Source organism: Malus sylvestris, chromosome 6, assembly GCF_916048215.2.
Source record: "Malus sylvestris chromosome 6, drMalSylv7.2, whole genome shotgun sequence".
Lineage (NCBI taxonomy): Eukaryota > Viridiplantae > Streptophyta > Magnoliopsida > Rosales > Rosaceae > Malus > Malus sylvestris.
In genome coordinates, this window is record NC_062265.1 from 27623856 (window position 1) to 27645449 (window position 21594).

The 21594-nt window shown below is 38.1% G+C and overlaps 3 protein-coding genes and 1 long non-coding RNA gene across 8 annotated transcripts; 2 read left to right on the forward strand and 2 right to left on the reverse strand.

The window, feature by feature from the left end:
* The first annotated feature begins 1601 nt into the window (after positions 1-1601).
* On the forward strand, positions 1602-12950 carry LOC126625984 (uncharacterized). 5 transcript variants are annotated; one of them, XM_050295123.1, is made up of 28 exons: positions 1605-1899; positions 2049-2247; positions 2405-2523; positions 2667-2783; positions 2995-3141; positions 3306-3677; positions 3780-3937; positions 4622-4743; positions 4841-4932; positions 5164-5412; positions 5566-5615; positions 6251-6396; positions 6487-6557; positions 6646-6819; positions 7432-7503; positions 7673-7774; positions 7858-7947; positions 9218-9293; positions 9395-9488; positions 9596-9665; positions 9819-9998; positions 10225-10347; positions 10432-10515; positions 10602-10786; positions 10932-11070; positions 11150-11209; positions 12133-12237; positions 12341-12950. In XM_050295123.1, the coding sequence occupies exons 1-28, from the start codon at positions 1804-1806 to the stop codon at positions 12452-12454; spliced, it is 3606 nt and encodes a 1201-aa protein (XP_050151080.1). In that variant the 5' UTR covers positions 1605-1803; the 3' UTR covers positions 12455-12950. The 5 variants fall into 5 exon arrangements, 4 of the variants coding, with proteins under 4 accessions (XP_050151078.1, XP_050151079.1, XP_050151080.1 ...); XM_050295125.1 differs by having other exon boundaries at positions 3306-3668; XR_007624550.1 differs by having other exon boundaries at positions 1602-1899; positions 3306-3937; positions 11150-11213; positions 12136-12237.
* LOC126625985 (uncharacterized) lies at positions 5166-5690 on the reverse strand. The gene is made up of 2 exons (XR_007624551.1): positions 5566-5690; positions 5166-5412 (listed from the first exon to the last, which is right to left on the reverse strand). It is a non-coding gene; the product is annotated as an uncharacterized LOC126625985 (long non-coding RNA).
* Positions 12951-14128: 1178 nt separating the features above from the next.
* On the forward strand, positions 14129-19546 carry LOC126626795 (conserved oligomeric Golgi complex subunit 2-like). Its single transcript, XM_050296191.1, has 12 exons — positions 14129-14732; positions 15121-15327; positions 15843-16179; positions 16686-16847; positions 16999-17098; positions 17202-17417; positions 17499-17607; positions 17831-18031; positions 18271-18375; positions 18759-18884; positions 18973-19107; positions 19227-19546. Exons 1-12 carry the CDS (start codon positions 14277-14279, stop codon positions 19338-19340), a joined length of 2268 nt encoding a protein of 755 aa, XP_050152148.1. The 5' UTR covers positions 14129-14276; the 3' UTR covers positions 19341-19546.
* A 1172-nt stretch (positions 19547-20718) lies between these two features.
* On the reverse strand, positions 20719-21594 carry LOC126625204 (putative calcium-binding protein CML19). The gene has a single exon (XM_050294294.1). The coding sequence runs from the start codon at positions 21414-21416 to the stop codon at positions 20994-20996; it is 423 nt and encodes a 140-aa protein (XP_050150251.1). The 5' UTR covers positions 21417-21594; the 3' UTR covers positions 20719-20993.

A 21594-nucleotide genomic window follows, 5' to 3' on the forward strand; every position in this document is an offset into this window, starting at 1 on the left:
TGTGTTTGTTCCATGCTGGGACTAACATTAATGAGACTAAAGGGGACTAGCATGGACAAAACCCTGCACTAAGAGGTCTTAGCGAGACCCCCCAATAACCATGGGACTAGCTAAGACTATCCTCTCTTGTCCTCGTCATGCTCAACAACCACTCCCGATAGACTCCTCGTCATCTCAGGTCACCTAGATCATAATAAAATATTAATAATTTATATATTAAATAATATAATATTAGAATTTGTTATTATCCAGCTTCTTAATCCAACATTGCACCAAACGTTTCACTAAGTTAGTCCAGCTTAGTCTAGTCTAAGCCAGTCCAGCTTAATCCTTGAAGTTAGTCCAGTCCGAAATAGTCCAGCGCAACAAACGCCTCCTTAGCATGTGTTTTCTTCCTCGGGAGAATGCTGCTACAACTCCTCCATGGATGCACCAGAAATTTGATTGCACTACAATTTGACAATACATATTGGTAGCCCATATAATCCTAGGCTTTAGATCCTTCCTCCATGACGAAACAGTTCGAAGGTTCCCGAAAGACCTTTATAGGCATTTTTTTCCTGGTTGCCAGAGGGCTCCGGAACTGCCTTGGTGAGCCTATGTGAACTCGCCCTTGTTTAGCCCCCGGGTCAAATCGTATGCCAAAGTAAAACCGGTAGTCCAAAAAATGTGAAAGTTCAAACTCGAGTTCAGAATACCAAACCTCTACTCTCTTTCCACTAAATAAACCTCTTGAGTTTTCTCTTTAATTTACGTCTCTACAAATGAAAAGATGAAAAAGTTCGCTTTGGATTAAGATTGATAAGAGTTTTTTCATTATAATACTTTACATAGATATACGACCCCCATGACAAAGATGAATAATCTAAATTGGCCCTTCAACTTTTTGGTCATTTCCTTTCCTTTAATTGTCTTGGACAAATTTGAAATCAACGTGCTCGTTTGTGTAGATACAATTCAGCTAACTACCATCATGAAATCGATATTTTTATATTAGGAGAAGGGGGAGTTCGGTTAAGCCACACAATGAGCGGCCTAATTTGGCTGCGAATTCGCCATCCACGAGATTCGACCCTAAAACCTCTCACTTCTAAGTGAAACGGAATATCACTAGACCATAATATTGAATAACGACTAATACGAATATATTAAACATGCGTAAAGCACACGTCGCAACTCTCAATTTATATACTTAAATATCAACTTGATAAACACGTAACATTATCTGCTTAAAGATCGTAAAAAATCCAATCTTATTAAGCAATGCAATCAACCCAAAATCTCACTTTCCATTGAAATCAAACTTGCTCAAAACATCCAAAGCCTCACTTGCATGAGTGCTGTCATATGAAACCTTCTCTCTTCCACCTAGACAAACAAACCCCATCAGATTCCAGAAACCAAACCCCATCGAACTTCCCCCCTCTTGACCTCGAGTCTTCCCCCGGCGCATCTTAGCAAAAGCCATACGGGAACCACTAACCTGCGCCCAAAAGTCCCTGTCAGTGTCAGTCGTCGCACCGCTGCTATCGTGCGCCGTCGTCGCCCCCTATAAAATCCAACTTGGGGACATCAACCTTCCATGAGCCAACCGAGCAGAAGGAGAATAAAAATATATTATTATTTTATCATTTAAAAAAAACAGAAAAATATAAATGTAAAAATAAAAATAAAATAAAAAAACCCATAAAAATAATTAAAATCTTTCTCTTTCTCTCTCTTTCTTTTTTCTCTCTGTGTTTGTTTCTCTCTCCTCGTAGCATTTCCAGCGGAGAATAAGGAAACGAAGAGAGAGAGAGAAGCATGGTTTCAACGAGGCGAAGTGGATCTCTCTCCGGGAACAACTGCAAACGATCGTCGTCTTCCGAGGACAAGCCACCGTCACCGAAACGACCGAAGGTTCTTTGTCGTTGAAACAATCGGATTTTTTGTTATTTAATTTTTTTGTCCATTTCTTTGGTTTTTATTGGGGAGGGTCAAAGATTGGGTTTTTGGGGGGTGGTGGTGAATTGTGAGATTTAGGGTTTTTATTGGGCTTGATTTCACAGGCGGATAATGGTAGTGCTTCGGACAAAGCGACTCCTGGGGTGGAGAATTCGAAGGAGCTGTGCACGCTTCCGCCGGCGGCGGCTGCCGATCCCGGAGAATGTGGTCCCGAAGATGCGCCGGTCGCCGGAGACGGGGTGACTTCTGGAAAGACCGAAGCTGCTGCGCCAGCTGTGGCGGTGACGACACCGATCGCCGAAGGTAGGTTCTTGGCGCGCCGACTTTGCATTTCTGTGTTTGTGGTACTAGTTTGTGAATTTTGGGTTTTGGCTGCTGTTTTTCTTGAATTTGGGTTGTGGGGTTCGGGTTTTGGTTGAAATTTGAAGCCTTGGAGATGTTGGTTTGGTGGTTTATGAAGGGTCTTCGCCGGTGGTGGAAAAGCAGCCGAGGAGTGCACCGTCTTCCTGGAGTTTCTATCAGAAGCAGAACCCGAGTTTTGATACGCCTTGGTGCAAGCTTTTGTCACAGTCTGCACTGGTAATTGTTGCTTATATTTTTTAATTATATTATAAAGTTGAAGAATTGAGCTTGTTGTGTGATTTTCGACTGAACTACTCTTTGGTGTTTTGCTTCTGCTTTTTCATGTTGCGCATATTAACCCCCTTTGTTTTCAACTGCAGAATGTAAATATTTCTATTAGTGCAATGGCATTCACAATTGGTGCAAACAGACAGTGCAATTTTGCTCTCAAGGATCATACCATTAGTGGAGTTCTGTGCAAGATCAAGCGCACACAGGTATTCTTTGAGAACCCTGCGTATAATGTTCTGTTGGTACTTTGGTGCGTGCCTCCGGATGCAGACGGCAGAAGCTTTCATACCTGTTACTAAGCTGTGGTCAGACTATTTTTGTGGAACTGAGATATGGAGTGACCTACTTGGGTGTCATTCGTTTTTATTTGTTGGCTTCATTAAAATATGTACTTGACCTCTCATTGTTTCTGATCAGCGTGAGGGCAGTGCTGTAGCAGTTCTTGAAAGTACGGGAAGCAAGGGATCAGTGCAAGTAAATGGGACAAATGTCAAGAAAGGCAACAGTTGCGTGCTTAACCCGGGTGATGAAGTTGTCTTTGGTTTAATGGGCAACCATGCTTATGTATCCTTCTCTTTCCCGGGTTGTTTACTTATCTGTTCCCTTTTTTTATATTCTAAACTTAACTTCTGCATAGGACTTGCGTCACTTTTACTCACTTGTATAACTGTCTAGGCCCGTATATGTTTGTGTCCATATGGATATTTTCTTAACTTTTATCACCATAGATTTTTCAGCTACTGCTGACTGAGGCTGCAGTTAAGGGTGCAGAGGTGCAAGGCAGTATTGGAAAATTTTTGCATCTTGAAAAGAGGGCAGGAGATCCTTCAGCTGTGGCTGGGGCTTCCATACTGGCTTCTCTTAGCACGAGGGCAGAACAATCGCGATGGAAGTCCGCAGCTCAGACCACCAGTAAAGTTCACCCCGGTGCTGAGGTACCAGCTCAGTCTGTCATTCAAGATGATACAGAAATTGAGCTTGGTGGTCTAGAAAGCAGCTCAACTCCAAATAGAGCGACTGACAAAGCTGAAGATATTGGAGCAATAGACAAGAATCTCACTCCAGACTGCAACCCCGATTCTAGCATAGAGGCAGGCAATGTAAAACTTTCTGGGATGAATGATTTGCTAAGGCCTTTATTGAGGATGTTAGCTCGATCACCTAGTTATAAACTAAAATTGAGCAAAGGTATCTGTAAACAGGTATTGGAAGAAAGAAACGAGTGGATGAGGGATTTGCAATCAGCATCAACGTCAGGCATGTCTCTCCGGTGTGTTGCATTTAAAGAAGGCCTTCATGCAGGAATTCTTGATGGCAAAAGCATAGATGTCTCCTTTGATAACTTCCCATACTATTTGAGGTATTACTTTTTTCCTTTGATGATAAGACCTGTTTGTTTATTAATTAGAATGGCCGTATAATATGCACTTTTTTGACATTTATTAGTTTGATGTATACAATATATGCTTTTTTGACCACAGTGTTGTTGCAAGTATACTAGCCCAACCAATTAATCGTTTCTTTTGTTCTTCTGAATGAACAATCATAATTTTGTACTCTGTTAGATCTTCATCCCCATTTATCTTTTCATCTATAAATTAGATTCTAGATGTGAATATGTGAATCATGACCTTTCTCTTTCTGCTGTACTTTGCTTCTCTGTTCCTAATTATTTCTTTTATCATCTACTGACATATAACCCTCAAACCTCTCTTATACTTAGAGAGATTTTTAGGGATGTGAATCAGCTAAGTGGATCATATTGAATTTTTTGGGTCGTTTCTTTGTCAATTTTTTTTTGGTTGACACTGCAAATTGTGAACCCATTTTTTTGGTTCAATCTTTAGTCATGCTTTTATTTGTACATATTTGCTTCAGTGTGTATGATTCTCGTTAGTGGTTTTGGTGATTATGAAAATAATACTTCTAAGTGATGTAGTTATTATTCTGACATGTCTTTTCTTTTGCTATTGATTAATACACTTTGTGATTGTTAAATCCAAGATGTACTTGTCATTGAGTTCATGTCATTCTCTTATTTCAGTGAGAATACGAAGAAAGTGTTGATTGCAGCCTCATTTATACACTTGAAACATAAAGAGCATGTGAAGTATACCTCAGAGCTTACAGCTGTGAACCCTCGCATTTTGCTCTCTGGTCCTTCAGGTATGCATATAACAAATTAAATTTAAAATAAGGCATTTATGATGCATAGGTTTCGTTCCCGCAATTGAGAATGTTTGTTTCTGAATGCCTTTTCTAGGGTCTGAGATATATCAGGAGATGTTGGCAAAGGCTCTTGCGCAGTATTTTGGGGCTAAGTTGCTCTTATTCGATAGCCACTCTTTTTTGGGTGTAAGATATACAAAACCTCGACGTTCACTCAACTTCTTGTGATATGGAATCAATTTAATCATTTTGTTTTTGGTCCATGGCGTATAAAGTTAAAACTTTTGCTTATGTCTTATCAATATTCTTTCTTTATAGCCGACCCCACTTAGTGGGAAAAGGCTTTGTTGTTGTTGTATTTTTAGTATACATTCCCTAGCTAATTAGTGGAAATTATCAATAACACATGTTAAATAGGGTTTATCATCAAAGGAAGCTGAGCTGCTCAGGGATGGATTGAGTGCAGAAAAACTCTGCAGCTTGACCAAACAAAGTCCCGCACTCCCAGACTTGGCCAAGAACACTGATCTTTCAGCTTCTGAAACAGAGGCACCGGGATCTTCAAATGCACTGAATGACCTGGAATCCCAACCAAAGATGGAGAATGACACCCTCCCCTCTTCCTCAGGGGCATCGAGGAATTACTTGTTTAAAATAGGTTTGCCACTTGGCAGGACTTTCAGCTGCTTTTTTCAATTTAAAAGTTTTTTATTTTTTTTATTTTTTATTTTTTATTTTTTAAATTTCGTTCTAAAATTTATTTAAATTTATTTGTACATAAGTTGGCATGATTCCTAAAAACTACAATGTGCAGGTGACAGAGTATTTATTGCTCCAGGTGCCTTATATGCTACATCATCTTCTTTACGGTATAATTCTTACAAACAGTGCACTTGGGTTATGTTGTATCCTTTAATTTAATGGAGTGCCTCATTTACTGATACTATTTGTCTTCTGGTATGTGTAATTAGAATTGAACTTGATTCCTGTATCTATAAGTTTCCTCTTGTACTGATGTAATGTTTGAGTTTGAGCTGTATATCACACAATTTTGATTAAGAGTACATTTATCTACCTGTTGTTTTATTAATCTGATCTAGGCAGTTTTGAAATCGTTTGGTCTGTATCCTGTTGTAGCATATAAATTTTATGCAGCTCCCAGGAAACAACAGGAGGTTCATAAAATTTGTAGTGTATAATGAGTGTTCGGTTTTGTTCCTTGGGATATTGGTATTCTCATATATCAGTTGGTTAATACTTTATTGAAATATTTACTGTTAATAATAGTGGAATGTAAATTCGTAATGTATTATTGATATTGTTGTTTCTTGTCAACATAATTATGTAAGCTTCTTACATACATTTACCAAGTTCATCAGTTACATTTGGGTATAATATTGTATCATGTTATCAGAGTCTAAACTTTGGTTTTCCCTATAATAAAGGTGGTCCACCTATTATATTGCACTCATGCTGGTACATATGTATGTCACTCGGTATGCAGGGGCCCAATGATCGGAATGCGTGGAGAGGTTGTGCTGCTTTTTAAGGACAATCCTTTGTCAAAAGTCGGTGTAAAGTTTGATAAACCAATACCTGATGGTGTTGATCTTGGGGGTCTATGTAAAGGCAATGGATACTTCTGCAATGGTATGTTTTTGCAGTCTTAGACAGTTTTTTGTTTTCTTTAATTCTACACACACATAGATGCAAAACCTTGCTTATCCTCTTTTTTTGTAGTCTTTGATCTTCGATTGGAAACCACGGGCGCAGAAGATTTGGACAAGTTACTTATCAACACATTGTTTGAGGTGGCATATCTTCCATAGACTGATTTTCCTTTTCTTTCTTTTGGTTTAACTGTATCATCTCCTCATGAGTTTTTATCTTCTCTTTAAGGCTGTAATAAGTGAGAGCAGAAGTTCCCCTTTCATTTTGTTCATGAAAGATGCTGAGAAGTCCCTGGTAGGAAATTCTGATTCATTTTCCACATTCAGAGCGAGACTTGATAAGCTTCCAGATAATGTGGTTGTAATTGGTTCTCACACTCAAACTGACAGTCGCAAGGAGAAGGTAATATTTATGCTGGTTTCTGCATATATTGTGTGTGTACTTTATTCTTTAATCCTATATCACCAGAAGATGATGTTGATGTAGTATATCATATAGCTTACTTGAAACGAAAAAATGGAACATTGTAAAGGAACTTGAAATGTCTAAAGCCTACATGTTAATGCCATACCATAATATTCATGTATTTATCTGTGAAAGAGTGATCCAGTGATCATAGAGAAGAAATGAGTATTTAGATGCTGGATTTCTGTACAAGTTTAAATACTCTTTAGAACTGCTGTCAAAATTCTTTGACGATGTACAAAACCATCCTTATGTTTTAGACAATGCTTTCCACAACATGTTTCTACCATTTCTCAGCCACTCTAGATACACTCTCCCCTGCTGCAGTATTAGATTTAAAGTAACACAACTGATAACCATATAAGGATTTACTCAATGGCATTAGGTGTAACCATGGTATATGGATTAGGTGGTACAAACTGGTGGCAGTTAAATTGTCAAAAAGCAGGGGAATCCTGTATAAAGAACACACTGTATGAAGTCAAGTATGATGTGCTTAAAATTGAGTGCTTATTTTGCTTCCTCTTTGAACTTCATCCATTCTTGCAGTCGCACCCTGGTGGTTTGCTTTTCACAAAGTTTGGCAGCAATCAAACTGCTCTTCTTGACTTGGCTTTCCCGGTAATGTTCATATACCTCTAACATGTACATTTGCTTATGCCTTTCATTTTTTCCCTTTTCTTTTAATCTTTTGCATAGCAGCTTGGTTGAATTATCTCTGCCTTAAATTTTTGGTATTTCTGGATGGTGGCCTTCTGCTTTTCTGAGTGTGGATTGTTTGTGATTACAGGATAGTTTTGGAAGACTACATGAGAGAGGGAAAGAAGTTCCCAAGGCAACAAAACTTCTGTCTAAACTCTTTCCCAATAAAGTTACCATTCATATGCCGCAGGTTTGTATATTGCTTCCTGTTTCATATAGGTTTCTTTTGTTTCCTCTTTATGGGGCTTTTCTTATTATGTTATGGCATTGCAGGATGAAGCACTTCTTGTCTCGTGGAAGCAACAATTGGATCGAGATGTTGAAACCCTAAAAATGAAGGGAAACTTGAATCTCTTGCGCACTGTGAGTTTGTTTTTCCTGGCTGTTTCTTATCACATATACGGAGATAGCCTTGGACACTGTGTAGTTAGGTCCATTTTTGTGCTAGTTTGGGAATTCAGTTGTTTTATCTTTTTTCTAGGTAGAAGAAATCGTATGATGATATTGAAATCATTGTTATGGAGTTTAGAATTTGAATTCTCAGACAGTTTTCTGTCTATTCCCTTTTCTAGACACATGTACCAGGAGTTTGGGCTGCAACCTCATATATCTTGTGCCAATCTTACTGGTACCTGGAACGCTTCATCCAAAACAATATAATTCAAGACAGAAAGTTTTAAGTAGTCAAATCTATTGTAAGGTTGGCTTTTGTAAATCTTATTTGTCCTTTAGCTGAATGGTTTTGATTACTGGTCAAGTGTGGCTGAACCAGGCTTACATATGAGTCTAAATGCAATTACCTGAGATCTGACAACCATACTGTTAGTGCTGAAGTGTTCATAGTTATTTAGATGCCTGACTCTTCACAGTGGATCGATCTTGTGGACATACCAAACAAATTTGTTGTTCATTCCTAAAGGGTGTTTCGAGCTACTAAGCACAAATTTTAAGGCACTTGGAAAAAGGAAAAAATCCAAAGTTTTGTGGGGTTGCTTGGTATCGGCAATTTTCTGGAATATATGGCTGGAACGTAACAAGAGGATTTTCGAAGACTATACTGGAGTGGGGGCAGAAGAACTTTGGGGGAGAGTAAAATATTGGGCAGCTTTTTGGGCTTCGGTAACTAAAGAGTTTAAGAATGTTTCTCTATCTCAAATACTATGGGATGTGTTAGCTGCAGTTAAGTGAACGAGGTCTAGAAATGGCTGCTGTAGCCAAATCCTAATGGGTTTTTCTTTGTTGTCAGTTAGTGGACTCTTATCCACTTCTGTGTTGTTCTTTATTCTTTTAATAAAATTGTTTCTTCTCAAAAAAAAAAAAAAAAAAAAAAAAATTCTGTTGTGGTAGTTTATAGTTGTACTTTGGTTGTATATCCTTGGACATTTAATGTCATTTAGGACTAGTGGTCCAGCACTTCTTTGCTAAAACTGTTAAAATGCCGTGAAGAGCTTATATAAAGTTGACATGAATTGAACAATTGGCTTTATATATACAAAGGAGAAGTGAAAACTTTGACAATTGAATTTCCATAGTGTCTTTAGTTTTTTTTTTTTTTGTATTTTGCTCATATAAGTGTATAATTACAGCTAATGAGTGTCAATATGATAATCAAGGTGCATTTTTCTATATCTAGGTTCTGGGTCGATGTGGACTAGAGTGTGAAGGACTTGAGACACTATGCATCAAGGATCAAACACTTACCAACGAAAGTATGCTCTTTTTATGATACATTAAGATGTCATTAGTTGCTTATGGTTCTGAATTGTTTCTGGGATCTTGTGTGACTTACGTATTATCTCATCTGTTGCAGGTTCAGACAAGGTAGTTGGATGGGCTCTAAACCATCATTTAATGCAGAATCCTGAAGCTGATCCAGAAACAAAAGTTGTTGTATCTGCGGAGAGGTAATTGACTGCTTAATTATTGCCATCTTCCTGAATAATTGTTAGCTGAAATATTAGTTATTGGTTGGATATTACACAGTTGTAATGCCATGTTGCAATTCTGGCAGCATCCAGTACGGACTTGAAATTTTACAGGCTCTCCAGAATGAAACGAAGAGTTTGAAGAAGTCACTTAAGGTAGCTGGTTTGACTTTTGTGTTTCCAACAACTTTTATGACCATAGTCTTTTCTCTGACTGGAGTTATCCCAAGATCTCAAATTGCTCTTCTTTCTTCCTGCAAGGTATAATTCTATGTTAATCTTCCTAGTGTTTGTTCTTGGTTGAATCAGGATGTTGTAACAGAAAATGAATTTGAGAAAAGGCTGTTAGCTGATGTTATTCCACCTAGTGACATTGGAGTTACGTTTGATGATATTGGAGCCCTTGAGAATGTGAAGGATACATTGAAGGAGTTGGTGATGCTTCCTTTACAAAGGCCTGAGCTTTTCTGCAAGGGGCAATTAACCAAGGTTTAATGTTTTGTCTGCATTGAGAGAAATATGCTTCTTTTATTTGATTGCTTTGAAAATTGTATGGCTTGTGTATGCATGTGAGTTTTAATGTTGATTATATAGTTCTGGTTATCATCTATGAACTTTTTTATTTTTCAGTACTAAGTTGCCACATGATCAAATTTTAGTATTCAAGTAATATGGTTGGTGTATATGACCGTGATTATATGTCCTCTCTATGCAGCCTTGCAAGGGTATCCTTTTATTTGGTCCCCCTGGAACAGGCAAGACAATGCTTGCAAAGGCTGTGGCCACGGAAGCTGGTGCAAACTTTATCAACATATCCATGTCAAGCATCACATCTAAGGTTCGCAATTTAGATTGTTTGACTATGGTCTATTTTGGAAGTGATTTCATTTTACAAGTTTAAGCAATGTCTTCTTCGGTGCAGTGGTTTGGTGAGGGTGAGAAATACGTGAAAGCTGTTTTCTCGCTGGCCAGTAAAATTGCTCCTAGTGTTGTATTCGTAGATGAAGTAAGGTTCTTTTAATTCTCAGGGGATTTACTTATTTTGGGTTATTTCTTTCAACTGAATTCTCACATTATTTGTGCTTGTACTAGGTGGACAGTATGTTGGGCCGACGGGAAAATCCAGGGGAGCATGAGGCAATGCGTAAGATGAAGAATGAATTTATGGTAAATTGGGATGGTTTACGAACAAAAGAAACAGAGCGAGTTCTTGTACTGGCAGCCACAAATAGGCCTTTTGACCTTGATGAGGCTGTCATTCGAAGACTGCCGCGCAGGTAAATATCATGTCTAAATTGAAACAATAGCACCTTATATATGAAACACTTGTGTTTATGCACCCATCAACCCACACATTTTTTGCTTTCTTTTTTTTTATTACAAGTGGTCAAGTTGTTTATACTTTAAATCATCCTTCTGCAGGTTGATGGTAAATTTGCCAGATGCTCCGAATAGAGCAAAAATATTGAAAGTCATACTGGCAAAAGAGGACTTGTCTCCCACTATTGATTTTGATGCTATTGCGAGCATGACGGATGGGTATTCTGGAAGTGACCTCAAGGTAATTAATTTGATATTATTTATTTTAATAGTTGATGGTTTCATTAATATCTATATCAGTAATTGTTATTATATTGCAGAATCTTTGTGTAACTGCTGCACATCGTCCAATTAAAGAGATTTTGGAGAAGGAAAAAAAGGTTCGTATTGGGCTTTCTTATGGCATTAGATTTGTCATGTTTTCTTTGTTTTTTTTGAGCTGCAGTCACTCAAAGCGTCTGCTGCTGGGTATTCTCACTTTGGATCAATTTACGTGTGCTTCCAAGAAAATCTGAAATTTCCAACTCTCTTCTTTCCAGTTTTGAGCCCCTCTACTCCCCAGCTTTAGACGTCATCGTTTATCTCATTTTCGCTTTTTTATTCTCTATTGACCGTCATCTCTTTTCTCTCCTCTCAAGAACAAAGAACTGATTTTCCACGGTGAAGACCAAAAACAAAACAAAACAAGGAGACATCTCTACATTGTTTTTCTAAAGACAGCCCACAATTTTTATTTATGTTGATATCATTTTTCATATTCTACTTTGGCAAAATCAACTAATTTTGATTTTCATTCTGTTCGTTCATTTCCGAATTCAAGTTCCAAAAGCCCCTTAAAACCTGGGGTAAGTAATGGAACTTATTTTTTTGGGCCTTACATGTCTGCCGGTGACAGATATGGTCCATTCCCATGGCTGTGGCTCTATCAATAGCAAACCTGGTTTAAATCACATTGCTTATTTAATTGATTTGTCAAACGATTTTATAAATTCTGGGTATAAGAGAGGTGAACGGACATGCTGAGGAGAGGAGAGAGGAGTTGAGCATCTGTGGATCTTGATATATCAGAGAGAGAAGGGATAAGGGGGTAACAAGGACATCATCATTTTTAACGACAAAAATGAGAGTTACTGAATTTCAATTGTTCTTGGGAGTCTAGGAAGACACGGGGGTTGCTCCAAAGGAGACTGCCCATCCGCTGTTGCTCCATTATCATTACTCTGTTGTTTTATTGTATTTTGGGGTCGAGCATGCCAGTTGATTTCTAGAGAACGTATGATCTGATTTGTTCTACTGATGACAGGAGCATGCTGTAGCTGTAGCAGAAGGTAGAGCTGCTCCAGCTTTGAGTGGCAGTGCTGATATACGGCCTCTGAACATGGACGACTTCAAAGATGCTCACGAACGGGTAAGATGGATATCAAATACCATTATCATAACTTCTTTCTCTTCCCTATCTCTTCCTTCACATTATTGTGCTTTTATTTTATGTACTTGTTTTGTGGAAATAGGTATGTGCCAGTGTTTCATCGGAGTCAGTGAACATGACCGAGCTTTTACAGTGGAACGAATTATACGGCGAAGGGGGTTCAAGAAGAAAGAAAGCCCTTAGCTACTTCATGTGAAGGCTTCTGCTGTACAAAAAGGGTTTTTTTCTCCTTATCAATTTTTTTATTTTCGTTTACAATTTTCCGTCCCATAAATTTCTGCAGTTCTTCTCCTAGAGCCCGATGTAAGTTTTGCCTCCATCTTACTTACGGCTCTGTAGACAATCATTTCCTGTAAAATGAAATTCAGTCTTTTACGCTGCTTTTATTGTCCCTTTAGTTCGATGGTGGCGGGTACAAGGGAAGCGAAAGCCTTCTAAAGAGAAGTGGCTTTGGCTTCACCACTTGTGTTTCGTTCCCCATCGTCATTCTGTCGGCGTAAAGAAAGTGTCTGTTAACCCCAGTAATTGTGGTGACAGTAGAGAAAACAAAGGCAAAGACGGAATGGTGATATGTGCATATAGTCATTTTGATTGCGCTCGTTGGAATTGAACAATAAGCAGTTAGGAACCATTGACATTTTCTGTACCATGTATCATATAGATGCTGCCTCGGCAGTTTTTTTCTGGTCTCACATTAGTTACAGTACTTTACTGCATTATTTTCCTTCAATTTCTCGTAACTTTTAATGTTGAACATTGTTGGATTGATGCCGGTTTGTGAAGTGATGCTGGGTGATGATTAACTGGTGCTTGATTAATTTAATTTTTCATTAAATCAAATCCCTTGCTTGTTTCCTCCTTTGCAAGTAATGATTCCCACTTGCCTGTATTAGTAGTTTTAACACACGATTCGGGCTCTGCTTGGCTCCAATTAAGAGTATTTCGCCCTTAACTGCATGTTACAAATTGACACGTATCTAGACAAGCAATATTCTTGTGTATGTGAATGTGATGCCGGATGTCCTAAAAAAATTCCCGAGTAATCTCAGAATAGCTTTGATGGTTCGTTTATTAATTTGCAAGCGGGTGTAGATGAATTAAATTGACGAGGTTTTTCGGTTTTCTTGAAGCGTTTTATTGAATCATTTGGGATCGTGGTAGGAATGATACTTCACGTGCCAGATAGATCGAAATTTTGGAAATATTGTATTCTAGACAAAAATTTGACTCATTATGGACTCTGGCATTCCATCAGAGTCTAATTCCTTCAAAATCATATTTTTGAGGCTTTTTAGCTAAAATGTTTTTTATGATTAACATAACTCCTTACTTTGGTTCTTAAGATTTGAAATCTACATAAGTGGTTCCTATGATTATTCTCCATCAATTATTTTGGTCATTCTGTGAAAAAATTTCGTTAAACTAAAGTAACCACTAGTTTAAGAGGAGGGGTGGATTTAACAAACATACCTGGAGATTTCTCATGGAATAATCAAAATGATTGGTAGTGGACAATTTCAAGGATCATTTCTATCGATTATAAATATCAGAGACCAAAATGAGGAGTCACATTCTCAAAGACTATTCTACATAAAAAAAAAAACCTATTGTTGACTTTGATTTCGGTTACAAATAAGTAAACATGTCACTGACCAGACGGCCATGGACCCCCATCTTGTGATTAGTCTTAGTTGGGCTTATGCCACCAATTTTACCGGAGCCCAATAAAAGCCCATGCTTACAATTTCGACCCAAAAGAAAGAGTTACTTTTTCATTAACATTTACAGTCCGTACAAATAGAAAGATTAACCCAGTAAAAAAGAAGTAATCCAGATCCGCAAAGTGCCCAGCCGTTAAAAAACCCGCCCCGGTAAACCAGTCGTCTCCATTTTCTAACACCCCAACATAACCACCTCCTCGATTCCGATTTTCCCACGCACTTTCTCGGCATCCAAACACGTTGTAACGAAATCAGAAGAAGAAAGGCAAGTGAGAGAAAAAGAGAAATCTAAGTCCAATGGCGGATCCAATCGCAGCCCCGCACAGATCCGCCGCGGACCTCTTCTCGGACCCGCTCGACTCCCACCCTCTCTGGTTCAAGCCCGCGCTCTTCCTCTCGCCGGAGTTCGACTCCGAGTCGTACATCTCCGACCTCCGGACCTTCGTGCCCTTCGACACGCTCCGATCCGAGCTCCAGTCCTACCTGGCCTCCCTCAACCACGAGCTCATCGACCTCATCAACCGCGACTACGCCGACTTCGTCAACCTCAGCACCAAGCTCGTCGACGTCGACTCCGCAGTCGTCCGTATGCGGGCCCCGCTTGTTGAGCTAAGGGAGAAGATCGAGCAGTTCAGAGGCTCCGTGCAGAACTCGCTCGTGGCTTTGACAAACGGATTGAAGCAGAGATCAGAGGCGGCCGAGGCCAGAGAGGTCTTGGAGCTCCTGCTTGATACGTTTCATGTCGTTTCTAAGGTAATGCGTCTCTGAATTTAGCTTTGGCTTTGGGAATTTAGAGCTTTTGACAGTGATTTAGTTGAAGGATTAAGTATTAATTCCATTGCTTGATTGATTTGTTACTAATGTAGTTCGAAAGGAATTTCCAATTTTACACACAAAAGAGAGCATTTTTTATTTTGTTTTCGAATTTGATGTCTTTTGAATTTACTTTGGTTTTGTATAATGGAAGCCCTCATATTATTTCGTGTTATTTTGGATCTGAAATTGCATGCCATGGCGCTGTCTGGATTTCCAATTTGAGAACTTTGAAGAAGAAGAGAAGATTAAACAGAGTGGAAAACTAGTCTAGATTAATGAAAATGTTGTGTTGATCTTTGCTCCCGTTCTCGGACTTTGAATGCAGGTTGAAAAACTAATAAAAGAGCTGCCCAGTGTGCCGGCTGATTGGTCGAACGGAGATGTAAATTTGGCAGAGAAGAATTCTATTAGCAATGGAGCTTCCTTGCAACATACTGAAAACGGAACAAATCTCAGAGACACTCAAAGCATGCTTTTGGAGAGAATTGCTAGTGAAATGAACCGGCTGAAGTTCTATTTCGCTCATGCACAGGTTGCTTTTTCTCTCTCTTACAATCATTTTTTTATTACATCCAACTTTGATATCTGTAGCTGTGGCTTTAGTTTGAATTCTAGCAGAATTCAGTTAAAACTTGTCGAGTGCATTTTCAACTGTGCTTTTTTAGTCCTGAGTCACACGTGTTACCTGTTGTTTTGGCTTTCAAGAAGTGCTGAGCGGTTAAAATTTGATGGTTTTATTTTCTTTTTGAAAGAAGCTATTAATTTTGTTTTGTTTATCTACACAAGATATGAAAAAAATGTGGGTCTATATATGCAAGCTGAAATTGTTCAGATGTTAGATGACCTGAAATTTTGAGAATTCTTGCCCCTTTCCATCTGTACTAATTTTGGTTTGTCCGTGGAAGGAATTTTTGCTTATTATTCATCATAATTTAAAATAAAATATTTTCTTAGTGACTACGGTAAAATATTGAGTAAACTTTGAATTGTTTTATCATGGGCTTGGACATTTTGTGCTCATCTATTTTCTCTATTATGCCAGTACAGAACCTGCCTTTCATTGAAAACATGGAGAAGAGGATTCAGGGTGCCAGCCTATTATTAGATGCTAGCTTGGGACATTGTTTTGTAGATGGACTGGAACATCGAGATGCAAATGCAATTTACAATTGTTTACGTGCATATGCTGCAATTGATAACACTAGGGGTGCCGAAGAACTTTTTCGCACAACTATAGTAGCTCCATTGATACAAAAAATTATTCCACATGGAACATCGGGGGCAGCTACAAGACCCTCTGGAGATGACCTTGAGAATGATTATAAGCAAATCAGGACATGTATTGAGAAAGACTGCAAATTTTTGTTGGAAATTTCTTTCGAAGGTATTGAGAAAGTCCAAACTCCACTACTTCTTCTTTGCAGTATCATGCTTCCATTACAACTATCTGAACTCATTTCTATAGGAATACAACATCATTGCTTCAATTGTGTGACTTTATTTAATGACCATGGTTCTGTGATGCACCCTAGTTTATGGATTAATCATGTGTATTCATGTAGACTGAAATCAGTTGTTACTCCTTTACGTCATCATTTCACAAGATGCACCATGTTTTGCTCCCTTTTTTTTTGTAGTGTTATCATTACATTTATCTTTAACTCATTTATCTGGATTCTCGTTGCTTGAATTTCATTGTTTTATTTGTATACAATGCTTCTGAGATGCACCTTGGTTTTATAAACAAAGCAGATGGCTCATTCACCATCAATCCATGGTAACATAGAAGGCCATGCTATAGGTTATAATAGATGACATGGACAAGCATTCATGAATGTTATATCTCTGTATTTTTAAGTCTTAACTGTTTTTATGGATTTTTATTTTCAGAGAATTCTGGTTTGCACGTTTTTGACTTCTTGGCAAATTCAATTCTCAAAGAGGTTCTCTCAGCGATCCAAAAGGGGAAACCCGGTGCTTTTTCTCCTGGAAGACCAACAGAGTTTTTGAAAAACTACAAATCAAGCCTAAAGTTCTTGGCTCATCTAGAAGGTATAAATTAGTATTCCCCATTTTATCATTTAAGTTCTAAAATTTCGCGTGGCTTATCCACAGTTTAATTGATGCTGAGTGATAGTCTATTAGTCTGGGTATAAGTGCATATTTCGTTCATCATAGTTACAGCATTGTATTGTCATGCAAGGCTATTGTCCATCCAGATCAGCTGTTTCCAAATTTCGAGCGGAAGCTGTTTATATTGACTTCATGAAGCAATGGAACCTTGGGGTTTATTTCTCTTTGAGGTACTCAACAAAACTTTTGGTGGTTGCTGTATTTATTGAATATGAATAGAGTTTTTATGCTGTGGACTGCTCTTTTAATGTATTACTCGGATTATTATCTCAGGTTTCAGGAAATTGCGGGGGCTCTAGATTCTATACTTGTGGAGACTAGTCTTCTCCCTATGCATAATGTACCATCTGGTCAAGGAAATTCTCTAGCTTTAACATTAAAACAAAGTGTCACTTTGTTGGAGTGCTTGGAATCCTGTTGGAGAGAAGATGTCATTGTTCTTTCTTGTGCTGACAAGTTTCTGCGCTTATCATTGCAGCTTCTTTCAAGGTCAGTTTGAGGAGATTAGATGCTATGTTATAGTCTAGACCACAGTTTTATTACTGACAACATATTGTGACTGTATCATAGATACTCAAGTTGGTTGTCGTCTGGACTGGCTGCTCGTAAGATGGGTCAAACCGGCTCCAAATCTGGTTGTGAATGGGCTATTTCAGCTGTTCCTGACGATTTTATATATGTATGCTTCATGTCTTAATTTTAGTAATATAATTTAGCGTCCAAAATGCAGTAAGTCCATGCGTAGCTAGAGGGTAAAATAAGGCTCAAAGTCTTCTTGGACTTTATAAAAGGCTTCACATATTCTCTAATGTAAATCGTGCCACATCTCTCCAATATACATCAGTTAATTTAAAAAAAGAAAAAAGAATCTTAACCCAGACTAATATATATTGGCTTTGCAGATTATTCATGACGCAGACCAGCTGTACAAGGTGGTTTGTGGTGACTTCCTTGGGCATGTACTTAAGCTTCTTTCTTCTTGTCCTGCCGATGTTCTTGATCTTGTAAAACAGAGCCTCTTACAAGGAGGAAAATCATTGAATGATTTAGTGCCTCAAGTTATCAACACAATTGTAGAGGCACTAGTTGAAAAATCTGCTGCGGTAGGTTTTGATTGATTAAGAATATATTTTGGCCTAATCATGAAATGCAAAAAAAAATGGACCCCCTTGGGTTTGCACTCACCTTTTAAAAATGTGAAGCTCCGTGATGGTTTTTAATATCATGTGAGAAATATATCCTACTGCTCTGTTTTGGGTCTTCAGCGGATTTTCTTAGTTTATCATTTCCTGTCTTGTGAAGTCTATATTCGTTTTGATGTTACCTTCCTAAAAAAATGTAGGAATTGGCACAGCTAAAGGGAATAACTGCAACATACAGGATGACGAATAAGCCTCTTCCTGTCAGACATTCACCCTATGTGGCAGGAGTATTGCGTCCCCTGAGGGTATGCAGCCTTCTTTCTTTATGGCTAAAATTCTCATCCCGTTCCCAGACAAGTGAATGTTTTTTACTTTTATTTTTCCTTCCCTGCTGTTTTCAGTTGATAGTTTGAGTTGTAGCAATAATCTAGGGTCCGATATTCTAGGGTCCCATCTTGCAAGACTGGGTCTTTCAGATGAGGTGGAGTAGTGTCCGATACTCTGTAACAGTTTTACCGTGTGCTAACTGCTAAATGGACTTGTTAAAACTGAAACATAACTGTTGTTTACGTTGTTTTAGACAGACTTTTTATTCGTAAAGTATGCAGCATCTTTTGATCTTCGGAATGCGCACCCTAAATTTTACTCCAAATTATAAATTATATACTGAACAAGCAACAACTTCCAGGCATTTTTGGAAGGAGAACGAGCTACACAGTATCTTACAAGGGACGCTATCAACGAAGTGCTGCTTAATGCTGCAACCGAGATTACTGGTCGTTATAATGAGCAAGCTGCCAACGTCGTCAGTGTGGTTAGTGTCCAGATGCTGAAATGGCCTTTGAAATATATAACCTTCTGCACTTCATATTTGTTGAATCCTAAACTCTTATCACGATCAGGCTAGGAAAACGGAGACTTCACTCCAGAGAATAAGGCAAGGTGCACAAAGACGAGGTGGAGCAAGTTCAGATGTTTCGGATCACAATGTGTCGGACACTGACAAGATATGCATGCAAATTTTTCTTGACATTCAGGTAAGAACTGGCCTACATCGTCCATCCACATATATATATATATATATATATATAATTTTCGGGCTAACAAATTATTGACTTAATACAAGATGATTAATGTCGACGTATATGATTGTCAGGAGTATGGGCGTAACCTCGCCGCCCTCGGTGTTGATGTTTCCAATATTGAGGCGTACCGTTCCTTGTGGGAATGCGTTGCTCCTCCGGACAGGAAAAGCGTGATTGATTTCTGAAGTTGGGCATTTAGCCTTCACCCGGTTTGTAGATTTGAGCATTTGGCATTGACCCGTTTTGTAGATGTATTTTCTCACTTTTCAAATCCAAAGAATTTTGTTGTAAGTTGATTAGTTGTGAAGTGTTGTTTGTTGCAAGAGGTTTCTCACATTCTCATCAACAAAATATTATAAATTTAGTATAAATTATCTATCGTTTGTCAAAATATTACGAGTTCTTCTATTTTTGACCCAAGGTGAAAAAGAAAATATAGGGAAATATTTTTAATTGGCGTACAGTTTTATAGGTATGCCAACGCTTTTTGGTGCCACCCTGAGCATCTCCAATGTGCTTCCTAAATGAGCTCCAAACTACAATTTGGAGATGATTAAAAAAGATCAACTTTAATCATGATCTTTTCACCTCCGAAGATAAAAATTCATGTTGGAGTCCCTAAATATAGAGAGATAGAAAGGAGCTCCTAGTGACTCTCTATTATTAATATTAATTCTTTTAATATTATTTTATAAATAGTTACTTTCTATTGGCTAATTGTTGACACATAATTGACTCTGCTCGATCATCCAAGTGTTATAATACAAGTTGGAAACAAAATTTCAAGCATCCAACCATTTGCATTGTGAAACTTGGTGTACCTAACTTTGTTCCTAGCACACTAAAAAATGTCTCCTAAAGTAGGGAGTACGGTTAGAGTATAACTTTTTTAGAGAGCTCCTAAATAAATTTTTAATTTTTTATATAGGTTTAGCTAAAATTTTGCTATAAAATAGAGAACGTGATTGGAGATGCTATGGATTTTCAAGTTCCATGAATTTAGGTTAATTTGTTAAGGATTAACTAAAGTTTTTTAGGAATGCAGTACAAAAATTAGATAGAAGAACTTGGATTTTGATTACGGAGTATACTTCTGTTTACTAAACTTGATTGTTCGTTGGTGGCGTCTAAGAAAATCATTCTCCACTCTTCCCTAATTAAAATAATAAAGAGAGACGTACAAGTTAATTATTTTGAAATGCTAATAATAATTTCGTCAAATATTAAACCAGATTCTTCAAACAAATCCACTCATTCTTCTCCACATTCACAAAATTGAAGGTTATGTACCAAGGAGGCAGATTGTCTGCCCTCCGATTACCATGCATTTCTCATCCCTTCTTATTTGTGCGGTTACCAAATTGAAGTCTCTATTCATAAAAGACATTACAAGACACGTCAACTTTTATTACAGTAAATTTTTGTCACAAGCTGATGTCATAATACATAATTTTGTTCACAAGTATATTTCAGACTTCATTTATTCATAACAAAAAAGAAATCATTACGTCATTTGGTAACAAAAAATTATTAAACCATAAAAACAAAAATAATGAAGAGAAATTGGCTGAAATAATCATTTTTCAAATCCCAACTGTAGAACCAGTTAATTTTTAGTATGTTGGCAATATTTAATCATTACATCGTTAATACCCTGGCGGATGGTGTTGAATTTCTACCACGCATCTAGGTTCGAAATTCCCCTCTTCCTTAAATTATTGTAATAGTTTTAAATCCTTCTCTCTCTCCTTAATATTAATAAAATCAATAAAATAAAAAAAATCAATAAATGGGATACACTATATATACACACACAAGAGCACTGCAACTGCATACTGTCACTGCATCATGATTCTGAACTCTTCAAAGCAAATCACCCCATCTCCATTCAAATCAAACCGTTGGATCATCACCTTGCACTCATCAACGGACTTGGACTCACCCAACTTGCTCAGCATTCTCTTCAAGCTGCTGGGTGTAATAAACCCACACCCCTCCACATCATACACCTCAAAAGCCTCCCTTAAACCCTTCACCTTCTCCTCCTCTTCCCCTCCTTCCATTAACCCCACAAGATCCTCCAAACCCAGCAATCCGTCTCCGTCCGAGTCCAGCATTTCCACCGCCGCCTCCGCCTCATTCTGCAGCAGCTCTCCACCCATTAACCCTAGCCGGCGCCTTAGCTCCGCAGGCGAAACCTTTCCGTCACCATCTTCGTCAAAATATCTGAAAACACGTTCGTATCCTTTGTGACTTCCCATTTACAAGCGATATCAGAAGAGAATGAAGAGAAACTCGGATAAACGCTTTGAACTACTTGAGCTGCAAGCCACTTGCAACGACCCAAAACTATTAATTATATATACTTAAAGTTAGTAAAAGCCCAAATGAATTTGATTGCAATGGGTTAATATTATCGCAGCCATGCAGGCAAATATA